We start from the raw sequence: 12,154 nt of genomic DNA, 5'->3' as shown, positions 1-12,154 counted from the left end.
TTTACAGAGACATGAGAAGTCCCTCTCTTACCTTCCTTCCAGCTATGTAACCTCCCGAGGCTCCAAAGCTTTTGGTGAATGTGCCCATAAACACATCGACATCTTGAGGATCCATTCCAAAGAATTCCACTACACCCCGGCCAGTCGGGCCCACAGACCCAATACTGTGAGCTTCATCAATGTAGAGGTAAGCCTTGTATTTCTTCTTTAGAGCCACAATCTGGGGCAGATTCACAATGGAACCTTCCATGCTAGGGCATAAGGAGAAATGCTCGTCACTAGTGTGTACCCTTCTGGGAAGCTCTGCCTCAGTTTCCCTTTCAGTATTTCTCAGTCAGCCTGCCCTGATGCCAGTCGGGGATGACAGGGATATGCCACTCCTTTCTTCTTAAGGGATATTTTATTTGGCTGAGACAGTCTTCTCAATCTTATAAGGCTAATCTGGCAGAATTTTATATGAAAAAATAATTTACATTCAGTGGGTTTAAGTGCTTTGAGTTTTTATAGCTAATTCCCAAGTCAACAAGGAGCTCACAGCATTGTTGATCAATTTATTTGTAAAGATGACTAGTTTAATTGGACTCACCAATATAGGTTTGGGGCATTTTACTAGTTTTAATTAAATTGCTCTATGTGATCCATTCTTATCAATCTGCCACTGTCTATTTGGCCAGTTCCATCTGACCTAAACTCAGTGCTTGAATTGCCAAAGATTGAAAGAAGAAATAAAAACTCACAAAATAACTTTAGGGCACATAGTATTAATTAAGGCACAATAGAAAGTTCTTAGGATCTCTTATTCATACAGTCATCCCCACTTATCCTTGGGGCTACATTCTAAGACCCCAGTGGATGCTTGAAATAGAGGGTAATCTGAACCTAATATATAATATGTATTTTTCCTATACACGTATCTAGGATAAAGTTTAATTTATAAACTAGCACAGTAAGCCGGGCTGGCATAGCTCAGTGGTTGAGCATCAATCGACCTATGAACCAAAAGGTTACGGTTCGATTCCACATCAGGGCACATGCCCAGGTTGCTGGTTCGATCCCCAGTGTGGGGTGTGCAGGAGGCAGTCTATCAATGATTCTCTCTCATCACTGATGTTTCTATCTCTCTCTCTCCCTCTCCTTCCCTCTCTGAAATAAATAAAAATATATATTTAAAAAATAAACAAATTAGCACAGTAAGAGAGTAGCAATAATAATGAATAATGAAATGGAACAATTATAACAATATACTGTAATAACAGTTATGTGAATGTGGGCTCTCTCTCTGATAGCTGGTCTGATGACTGAGACGACTACTAAGTGGCTGATAGTCGGAAAGTGTACACAAGTGTGGACACTCAGGACAAAGGGCTAATTCACATCCTGGGTGGAATGGAGACATTTCATCATGCTACTCAGAATGGTGTGCAATTTAAAACATATGAATTGTTTATTTCTGGAATTTTCCATTAATATTTTTGGACTGTGGTTTACCACATGTAATTGAAATGGCGGAACACAGAACTGTGGATGCCGGAGACTGTATTCACTGGAAGTCAGGGGTTCATTTGAGGCATCTGGTGGTGTCCCCTCTTTCTTTTCCTTTAGGGCCACGGTTCTCAATCTGCAGTGAGCATGAGAATCCCCTGAGTGGTTTATCAAAACACAGATCTCTGGGCCCATACTCAGAGTTTTTAAGTTAATAGGTCTGGGATGGGATGAGAATATGCATTTCTACCAAGATCCCAGAAGAGGCCCATATTGCTCACAGAGACAACACTTGAAGAACCACTGCTGTAGATAAACTGTTTTGTTTTAAGCCCTATGTGCTTAAGGTTTCATGGTATTGTAAATTGCAAAAACACTTCAAGTTCTCCAGTGATGGGAAAAATATGAAGTGAATACATAAGTAAAATTGTAACTTATATTTACATGGCACCTCTGGAACTCAGGGGATGTAAAAGAACTTTTGACTTGAATCAGCGCTCAGAACACTGGTAAGCTGTGTCCCCACCGCACACAGTTTGGACTGCACTGACAGGAGTTCTATGAAAACACACAGACTCGCACCCTCACCACACAAAGGAGTTTGTCAAACAATTCAAGCAACCCGTCAATTCTGTTCAAGAGCTAATCAACTGACGCAAACAGAGAGTTGAACTTTTCCTTTCTTCCTGATTAGTTTATTTATTAAAGTTAATACATTTTTAAAAATAAACTTAAGTGTTAGGTCAATTCAATCAAATAGTCCAGCTGGTTGTACGATTACACAGGCCAATGGTATTGGTTTGGAGGGAGTGTGTGTGTTTCAAGGACTTCATTTTTTTAGAGCAGTTTTAGGTTCACAGCAAAATTGAGTGGGAGATACAGAGATTTCCTATATACTCCACGGTGTATACTCATACATAGGCATAACTACTCCCATTATTAACATCCCCCACCAGAGTGGTACATTTGTCTTAATTGATGGGCCTACATTGACATATTATCACCCAAAGTCCATAGTTTACATTAGGGTTCACTCTTGGTGTTATAAATTCTATGGGTTTGAACAAATGTATAATGACATGTGTCATCATTGCATCATACAGATTATTTTCACTGCCCTAAAGTCCACTGTGCTCTGCCTATTCACCCCTACCCCAACCAACCCATGGAACCACTAGTCTTTCTATTGTCTCCATATTTTGTCTTTTCTTGAATGTCATATAGTTGGAATCATACACTATGTAGCCTTTCTGGATTAGCTTCTTTCACTTAGTAATGTGCATTTAGTTTTTTTCCCCACAGCTTTTCATGGCTTGATAGCTCATTTCTTTTTAAGACTGAATAATATTCGATGTCTGGATGTACCAGAGTTTGTTTATCCCTTGACAGACTGAATGGCACTTCGGTTGCTTCCAAGTTTTGACAATTATGAATAAAGACGCTATAAAGATTTATGTACAGGGTTTTGTGTAGACACACATTTTCAACTCTTTTGGGTAAATGCAAAGGAGCATGATTGTTGGATTGTAGATCAGAGTATGTTCAGTTTTGTAGGAAATTACCAGTCTGTTTCCCAAAGTGGCTGCACATTTTGCAGTCCCACCAGCAATGAATGAGAGTTCCTATTGTGACACATCCTTGCCTGCATTTCATGTTGTCAGTGCTCCAGATTTTGGCTATTCTAATAAGTGTGTAGTGGTATCTCATTGTTGTTTCAGTTTGCAATTCTCTGATGACATATGTGGAGCATCTTTTCATATGTGTATTTGCATCTGTATATCTTCTTTTGTGAGGTGTCTGTTGGCTCATTTTTTAATCAAGTTGCTTGTCTCTTTACTGTTGAACTTTGAGTTTGTTTAAATTTTAGATAACAGTCCTTCATCAGCTATATCTTTTGCAGCTATCTCTCCAGTCTATGGCTTGTCTTCTAATTCTCTTAACACTGTCTTTTGCAAAGCTGAAGTTCTTAATTTTAATGAAATTCAGCTTATTTCATTTGTGCTTTGTTCTGAATGGCTGTTTTCAGATTTGAATGAAATGAAGACCAAACAGAGCCATCTTCTCTTACATAAGTTTGTGAGTTAATTCCAATATGTTCTTAGATCAATTGCTTGCTAAAGTTGTTTCCATTGAGGAGGAGGAGGTATAGCCATCTGATCGCAAGCTTAGGTTGTAGCCATACCACTTGCGAATTGAGGATGTGGGCAGACTTATATGATGTTCTGTGCCTCAGTTTTCTCATCCTATCTAATAAAAGAGTAATATGCAAATTGACCATCACTCCAACACACAAGATGGCTGCCCCCATGTGGTCAAAGATGGCTGCCCCCATGTGGACACAAGATGGCCACCACAAGATGGTCTGCAGGGGAGGGCAGTTGTGGGCGATCCGGCCAGCAGAGGAGGGCAATTAGGGGTGACCAGGCTGGCAGAGGAGGGAAGTTGGGGGGGACCCAGGCTTGCAGGGGAGGGCAGTTGGGAGGGGCCAGGCCTGCAGGGGAGAGCAGTTGGGGGGACGAGGCCTGCAGGGGAGGACAGTTGGGGGGGGGGACCCAGGCCTGCAGTGGAGGACAGTTGGGGGGGACCAGGCCTGCAGGGGAGGGCAGTTGGGGGCAACAAGGCCTGCAAAAGAGGGCAATTGGGGGTGATCAGGCCTGCAGGGGAGGGCAATTAAGGGCGACCAGGCCAGCAGGGGAGGGCAGTTGGGAGGGACCAGGCCTGCAGGGAAGGGTAGTTGGGAGGGACCCAGGCCTGCAAGGGAGGGCAGTTAGGGGCAATCGGGCTGGCAAGGGAGCAGTTAGGCATCGATCAGGCTGGCAGGGGAGTGGTTAAGGGGTGATCAGGCTGGCAGGCAGAAGCAGTTAGGGGCAATCAGGCAGGCAGGTAGGCGAGTGGTTGGGAGCCAGCAGTCCTGGATTGTGAGAGTGATGTCCCAGATTGGAGAGGGTGCAGGCTGGGTTGAGGGACATACCTCCTCCCCCGTGCATGAATTTCATGCACCAGGCCTCTAGTATGTAAAATAAGGATGATGATGGGACCCTCCTTATAACATCTTTATAAGAATGATGAGAAATAATGCCGGTAAAGTGTCTAAAATATGAATGCATGCTCACTGGGTTGTTTCTGTTCTTAGGAGAAGCCTAGGAGAACATGGCTGTGATGAGGCCTCCCTTGAGAAAGCAGGAGCCCTTGACAATGCTCTGTGTTGCATCTTCTAGGAAAGAGGCATATAGGTGTCATATATAATAAATGGCTCTATGCCTTCAAAATGCTAGAATTTTCTTCTCATCTTTAAACTGTTTTAAGTTGGTAACACAAATATACTAAAAAACTTGACATGTCACAAATAACCATTCTTTGTTCTGGAACTGAATTTGGCAGGAGCCAGAGTTAATGTTGAACAGTTTGCAGACACTGGGGGCAGCTAATTAGCCATCCTTCACTGGGGCTGGTCTAGCTGATGTTAGGAGTCTGCCCACCTGGTTTATATTTCTCCCTGTAAGATTAATGACTCTACGATACTGCTGATTTCTGGAGTTAATGCAGGGCACACTTGAATCTAAGGAGAACTAAGCCTTTATAAAGAGTTATATTCACTCGCACTAAGTTTTCATTTTCTCATTGTGACCCCATTTGAATTGAACCATTTCCTATAGAGGGATATTGGGTTTGGTGCATGCATAAAAGGTATCTATGCTATTCCTGTGAATTGCTGTCAAAACGAAGTAGAAAACAAGAAGAGTGTTTATTCTTTCTTCCTGAATGGAAAGTTGTGTTTTCTTTTGACTTCAATAGAAGAAAATCAACTAAAATATATTGCAGGTAAGATAATTCCACCAGTTAATTTGAAGTTCTGTGCAGGAATTTGAATTATTCTTAAACCAGCAAGCCAGTGAATAATTTCTTTATATCCTTTCTATTACATAGTGTATTAGCTAAGTGACAAGACTCCTTTTGGAAATCTCCCTCTCACCACCTTCTCCTCCCCAAATAAACCATATTATCCACTGGCAGGATTGGGAATTAAACTGGTAGTTTGCCAACTTACATGGTGGAAAAATCTCTTTTCTGGGCCCAAAGTATAACCCAAGAGAAGAAAGGAAGGTGGAAAGAGAGAGCAAAAAGAGCTAAGACTAATTAAAAATAGAGTAACTACTGTTTTCTTTTTCTTTGTCTTTATTTATTTCAATGATAGAGGCATAGGTTAGAGATTACCACAGAAGTGCTCAATCCTTAAACCTACATTATTTTGAGAAGAATGGCTTAAATTCTTAGAGAAAATGGCATTCTGAAACTTCAGCATTTCTTTATATATGTGTTTTTGTGAAGGGTTGGCTATTATTTCTTGGTTAATTTTATTTTGAAAGTGTGTGTTACAGCTATGCTAGTTTATATCTCAGATTATTTAAGGACCCCTCTCTCCTTTCGTATATATTTTTAATAATTTTGAGATTTCTCAGCCACAATGATTCAAAAACTAGACTTCTCAGAGACACAAAATTAAAGAGTATGATTTTAAAAAAACAATACTTAAAGGAAAATACAATTCAGAATACTAAAATCTTACTATTGTACTTTTAAACCAAAAATCATGGAATCATGGAACTTTAGACTTCAAGTTTCAATTTTCCTATTTTTACAGATAAAGAACCTAAGCCCTTGATAGGTAAATGCTGAAAGTCAAATGGATGACCTTGTAATTTCCATGTTTACTTCATTAGATGTGGACACATTAGCTGACTCTCCTGTTTACACTGGGCCTCTGTCCCAGCAGGGCCACCTGGTTTGAATCCCAGCTCTGTTTCATCTCAGTTATCTGCCCTGGGGCAAGTTGTCCTGGCCTCAGAGCCCCGATGTCTTCATCTTCACAATAACCTCAAGAGACCTGGGGAGGCTTACTCAAGATGGCATATGGGAAATGCTCAGCAAGGAGTAGAAATATGATTAATGTTGGTTCCTTCCTCTGACACCCCTCCTCGAGATGGGTGAAGAGCAAACAGCTTCGCTATACAGATGGTTATTTTCCAAGTCGCAATTTCCTCAACTGAAAATAAATTTAATGATGAAAGAAGCTACCCTTGGTTGCAGGCTTACTGTGGGCTGGGCTTTGGCAAGCATTAGCTTATATGACCTCATTTAACACTTAACGAAGAACATTATGGCCCTGGCTGGTTTTGCTCAGTGACTAGAGTGTTGGCCTGTGGGCTGAGTGGTCCCAGGTTCGATTCCAGTCAAGGGCACATGCCTAGATTGTGGGTTCGATCCCCAGTGGGGAGTGTTCAGGAGGCAGCCAATCAATTATTCTCTCTCATTATTGATGTTTCTATATTTCTCTCCTTCTCCCTTCCTCTCTGAAAGCAATAAAAATATAAAAAAGAAGAAAAAAAGAACCTTATGAAGGGAACTCAGCTGTAGGCAGCAACAAGATTTGAATCCAGGTCCCAGGCCTCCCTGCAAATCCTGACTCTTCTATATTCCATATGTAAAGAATAATATGTAGATGATTGATGGGTAGTGACATGACTATTATTATTGATGTTATTATGATCACAACTGCTTTTGTTGAGCTTACTGACTTCTTGGCCTTGGTATCTAGCCGTTTCTACCTGTTACCTGCCTGAAACTTTCTGATTTGGCTGACTGCTCTCTTTCAGAGTTATGAAAACATTGATTTTGGTGAGCTCCCTGTGGTGGGAGGACTTTGCCCGTGGTGAGAAGCCACAAGCAAGAGATAAAATCTTGGAGTGAAAGTTCAAAGGAGACTTCCCGTAGATATCAACAAGGTATGTGTTCATAGTACATCTCTAAAAAGTGGCAGTGCATTTTGGAAACTATTGATTGCACATTCATAACCCTGACCCTTTGAAAAATCTGTGGGAAATAATTTCATTTTTGGTGGCCGCATCAAATGAGAACATCCATATGTTCCAGAACTCTATTCTAGGCTAGCCTTCTTTAACAATTGAGGAAACTGAGGCCCCAGGAGGCACTGAGGACTGTCTAAGAGGTGCTCTACTTCTTATCTATGAATGAAGCCTTTTAGTTCATAGTCTTATTTAAATACCATACTTCTGGCGAGATTAAAGGAATCTCTCTGTGATGGCAAGTCACATGCCAGGTTTATGGAGCCCTTGGGATAGATTCCCACCAACAATGGCTGCTTACACATCTTCCCATCCCTGGACACATAAGCCAGTCCTGCCATCAAGAAGCTGCTCTATTTTCCCTCCTTTTGAATCTGGGCTGGCTTTGTAATGTGCTTGAACCAAATGAGTGTGGCAGAAGTGATACTGTGCCAGCTCCAAGCTCTGCCCTCAAAAGACTGGCAGCTTCTGCTTTCCTTCTCCTGGAATCCAGCCGCCATGCTGTGAGGAAGCTCCACCTGAGATGAGCCTTCATATAGAAAAAGCACCCCAGGGAAGGGCAGAGAACCAGGTACCTCAGTCAACAGCCAATACCAAGAGCCCAAATGTGGGAGTGAGGTCGTTTGGATATCCCAGCCCCAGCTGACCACCCAGCATAATGAATGGCCCCTAACCAACACCATGCAGAGCAGAAGGAGAACTGCTCAGCTGGTCCAAATAGTCCATGGGAGCATGGGAAATAACTGCTCATTTCGTGTAAAGCCGTCCCATTTTGGTGTGGTCTGTTATGCAGCAATGGATCACAGAATGGTCAATCATTACTAGAGAAGCTGAAGTTGCAAACTTGTGGTCTAGTGCTGGGCTGGCTTAGAGCCAGGAATCCACACCCAGCTCTCCTGTCCTCCTGAGGTCATGGTAGGACCCAGACCCAGTGTAGCTATGAACAGGTCCTGCTGTTGGAGTGATTTCTCTTGTTACTGATGGGAATATCTGAGAGTAAAAACGCTGGTGGCCCACTTAATTTCAGCCATGATCAAAGTGCTTAAAATGCAAGTTTCTTTTAGTGGAGTCAAGGTCTATTTATTTTCAGTTGGATTTTGTTTGCTCTGGTTAATGGAGATGCCCAGTCTGCTCTTCCTCAGCTGATAGGTCCCCCCGCTATTCCAGGCCCTGTGACAGGTGTTTAGATAAGGGCTCCCCTCCAGGCTGGCAGCTGGCACAAATCTCATAGGAAGAAAGGTCTATGCTTGCAGTTATGACAACCCAAGGCAATGTGAGCTTATTTCCTGAAAGTAGCAAGTTCAGAGCCAGTGAATAGTTCAATTATTCTAGAGCAGGGTGTCCCAACCTCAGCCCTGTTGACATTTAAGCTGGATAACCCTTTGTTGTAGGAGACTGTTCTGTGCATTGTGAGCTGTTCAGCAGCATCCCTGGCCTTTTGCCCACTAGATGCCAATGTGATCTGCATTTGTGATGGCTGAAAATTGGCAAATGTGCCTGGGGTGGGGGTGAGTTATGGGTAAGAAATCACCCTGGTTGAGAATGCTGGTCTAGGGTGATCCCAGAGATTTCATAAACAGGACACATCTGAGGAGTCCTGGTAGGTGATGCAGAGAGTGGCCTACTAGAAATTTGAAATGCCAACTTTGCAACCCCACAGTAGCACTGGGGACACCCAGAACACCAGCTATTGGGGCATTAAATACTAGAGGGGAAAAAATGATACTAGGATGATGATAATTTTAAATTTTGGAGAAAGCACTTCTTTTTCCCCCAAAAAATGGATGGAGACACATTTCGTCTGCTGCTTGTCATTTATTTATGTAAGAGGAACAGCATGCACTCCAAGACCAATTAGATTAGCTGGATGAAAAAACCTGCTGTTTCTGTTCCCAAGTCTCCTCTGTGGCCATATTCCTCCTTGTTGGGAAGTTAAGCCCTCATTCTCTTCCTTTTTATATTTTTCACTTTCCTATAATTATCTCATAGGAAACATCTTCCTCCATTCCTCTAATATAAGATTGTTTAAGGATTGATTTAGGAGTGAGCAACTCTGAGATAATGTTTCCTTGAAGGGTATCTAACAGAAGGAGAGCTTGGAGGAAATTTCCATTTCAGTACTGATAATCAATCCAGTCAGGGAATGAGGCAAACTCAATCACAAGCTGCAATATAGAAGTGCAGCTCCGAAAGCTTTAATGGGGCCTCAAAAGCGGGCAGAAAACTCAGGCTAGAGCCAAGACCATTCTCCCTCCCCACCCGCCGCCCCCGGCTCTCTATGGAGAACTGCAGTTCAGGTTGAGGGAAATGAGCAGGTCTTTTGGATTCTGATACCAATTATTGGCCAAGATCAGCAAACAACTGGAGGTTGGCTGCATGTCCAGGTAAGGCCACCCAGGTGCCCATGGGCAACATTTGCTAGAGTTGTAAAGGCAAAGAGCATTCTGATGTTGAATCACCCAGCCCCCAAAGGCCTTTGAAACTATGGTCCACCACAGGTAGAAGAAAGAATCAATGCAAGTCAGCAATGCCCTGTAAAGATATTTCTAAAGAAGCCTTCACAAGTATGCCAGCTGCCAAGGTGCTCTGCCATTTGTATAGTCATTGAAGATACAGGTGACCCAAGGCTTGACAGCTCACATTCATAGCTTAGCTCAGACCCCTCCATCATATCTATATCTCACTCATTTTTCCCTCTTGCTAGCAGAGGTCAGCCTTTCCCCATTTGTCAGCTTGCCGTGGGCTTCTTAGTGTTGAAATGTCTCCGGTTATTTACATACCTGTAGACGCCCTCCACCATGATGAGAATCTTTTTCCAAGCTCTGCGGGTTCGAGGCTGGCCATAGATTACAGCATCTCTCAGGAGCTTCTCTAGGCTTTGCATGTCTTTAAATAATACAAAAAAATTGAGTCACTAGAGGAATTTTTTTCCTTCCTCATCATCATTTTTGGGGAGGTGGCAGATTTTTTAGGCTCAGGCTGAGACCTCAATTTTCAGAGAACAAAGTTGAAATCAGAGAATACCTGGGGAGCTGGGGGTAGGGTAGAGGGGTCCTCTTTTTAGTAGAGTTGGAATCTGACAGGTGACTAGTTGGGTTTGCATAGCAGGCAGAATAAACCTCTGCTGGAGGCACATGGCTTCAAAGGCTCTTAAAAGACTCTCCTTTCCTGCCCTTACAGAGAAGGAAATTCTACATTAAATGCATCTTTTGTGTGTAAGTTTTCTTGCCAGGTTGAAAGGAACTGTGAGAGGTATAACGAACTAACCCTAATGTTGAAGACACAAGCATGTTAGTGTTTGGCTGAGTTTGCCTGGGGTGGCGGCAGTGCTGGCAGCTGGCTCCTTCCTATGCTTTGGGAGCCTCCAACTTCAGAGTTGTCAACACTTGAAGGTAGTGGGACAACTATCCTTTCTTTTCAAAATATTTGGAGACTTTTGGACACATTAATAATAGCTGACAATTATTGAGCCTTACCTGCATCCATTCAAAGCACATTCTTGGTAATAACTCATTTACGCCTCTCAGTGAGCCTAAGGAGGAGGTATCTGCATTTTGTGGTGAAGAAAACTGAGGCATGGAGAGGTCTGCTAAATTGCCTGAGGTCTATGATCATAAAGAGCAGAGCCAGGATTTGAACTGAAGGAAGTCCTGTACCTGACCCACATTTGTAACCACTACCTTTTCTGTGAGAGCTGCTATCCCTCCTTATCACTCTCCACAGTGACGTAGAAGGAGGAAGGATGAATGTCTGCTAGATTTTTCTTGTTAACTTTGGATGTCAAATATAATTAGCAGTGACCTTTCATTTGTCTGCAATCAGAAGTAGGTGACTGGGCTTTGGTTGACAGACCCTTGGGAAAGATTTGCCTACCAACCCAGCTGTGTGTGTGTGTGTGTGTGTGTGTGTGTGTGTGTGTGTGTATGTGTATCTGTGTGTGTTTAACCTGCAAATCCTAGAGAGAAAAAAAGGCGAGGTTTATGTGCATGTATTTTTACACTCATTATATTACTATATATTTCTTTGCCCTCACTAAGCTCTCCCTTTTTGAGGATCTGAGACTGAAGTACTTCAGACCTAGAATCCAATGTTAATTGGAAAAGATAGGGATGCTATGGAACTGCTGACCTTACTGTTATATAATGGTCACTAGGCATTAGAGATTCCATTTAAAATGCTCACAAAGAGAAACCTGGCAAAGATAAACCTAACATAGCAGTCAACATTGGTTTTAGCCACTGCACACAAGCTCTCAAGAGGCAGGTATTCACAGGCTTATCACTGGTCCAGGCTCTAGTTAGCTGAGATTCTTGATCTCAATGGAGAGCCCTCAATTTTGTCTTTTAGTCCCCAGTCTGTGGTTGGATCTCTACTTTCGGGTTTCCCCCATAACTGGATGAATGCATCGGCTGGTGCATTTACTTTTCCACATGGCAACCGGGCCACCTGCAATGAGGCCACAAGGTATTTCTTTGAAATAAAATTGTGGAGAGGTGCAGGGAAGTAGTTACGTAAGTGTTTTTTTAATTGCTCAAGTACATTTGAGGTAACCGCATTCAGAATGGCATACAACTTAAAACTTATGAATTGTTCATTTTTGGAGTTTTCCACTTAATATTTCAGATCATGGTGGACTGAGGGTAACTGAAGCTGTGGAAGTGAAACCATGGGTAGGGGGGTCTACTGGAGTTACCTAATGCAGCTTCAAAGGCCCTTCCTGACCTTGCCTCTGCCTAGCTCCCTGACACGGTCTCTCAGCATTCCCCAACACACAGTCTCTAACTCCTCTTTATGCTTTTCCCTCTTGT

The 12,154-nt window shown here is 42.6% G+C and overlaps 1 protein-coding gene across 1 annotated transcript in view; it reads right to left on the bottom strand.

The window, feature by feature from the left end:
- SPTLC3 (serine palmitoyltransferase long chain base subunit 3) overlaps positions 1-12,154 on the bottom strand; it is a 144,914-nt gene that overhangs the window by 45,272 nt on the left and 87,488 nt on the right. Inside the window, exons 7-8 of the mRNA XM_080684793.1 lie at positions 10,127-10,232; positions 32-251 (exon numbers count right to left, since the gene is read on the bottom strand). Of these exons, the coding sequence (XP_080540919.1) occupies positions 32-251; positions 10,127-10,232 (326 nt within the window). The remainder of the gene's footprint in view (positions 1-31; positions 252-10,126; positions 10,233-12,154) is intronic.

Source organism: Plecotus auritus (assembly GCF_963455305.1).
Source record: "Plecotus auritus genome assembly, chromosome: 8".
NCBI classification, from domain to species: domain Eukaryota; kingdom Metazoa; phylum Chordata; class Mammalia; order Chiroptera; family Vespertilionidae; genus Plecotus; species Plecotus auritus.
This window is presented reverse-complemented; position numbering and strand designations above follow the sequence as displayed.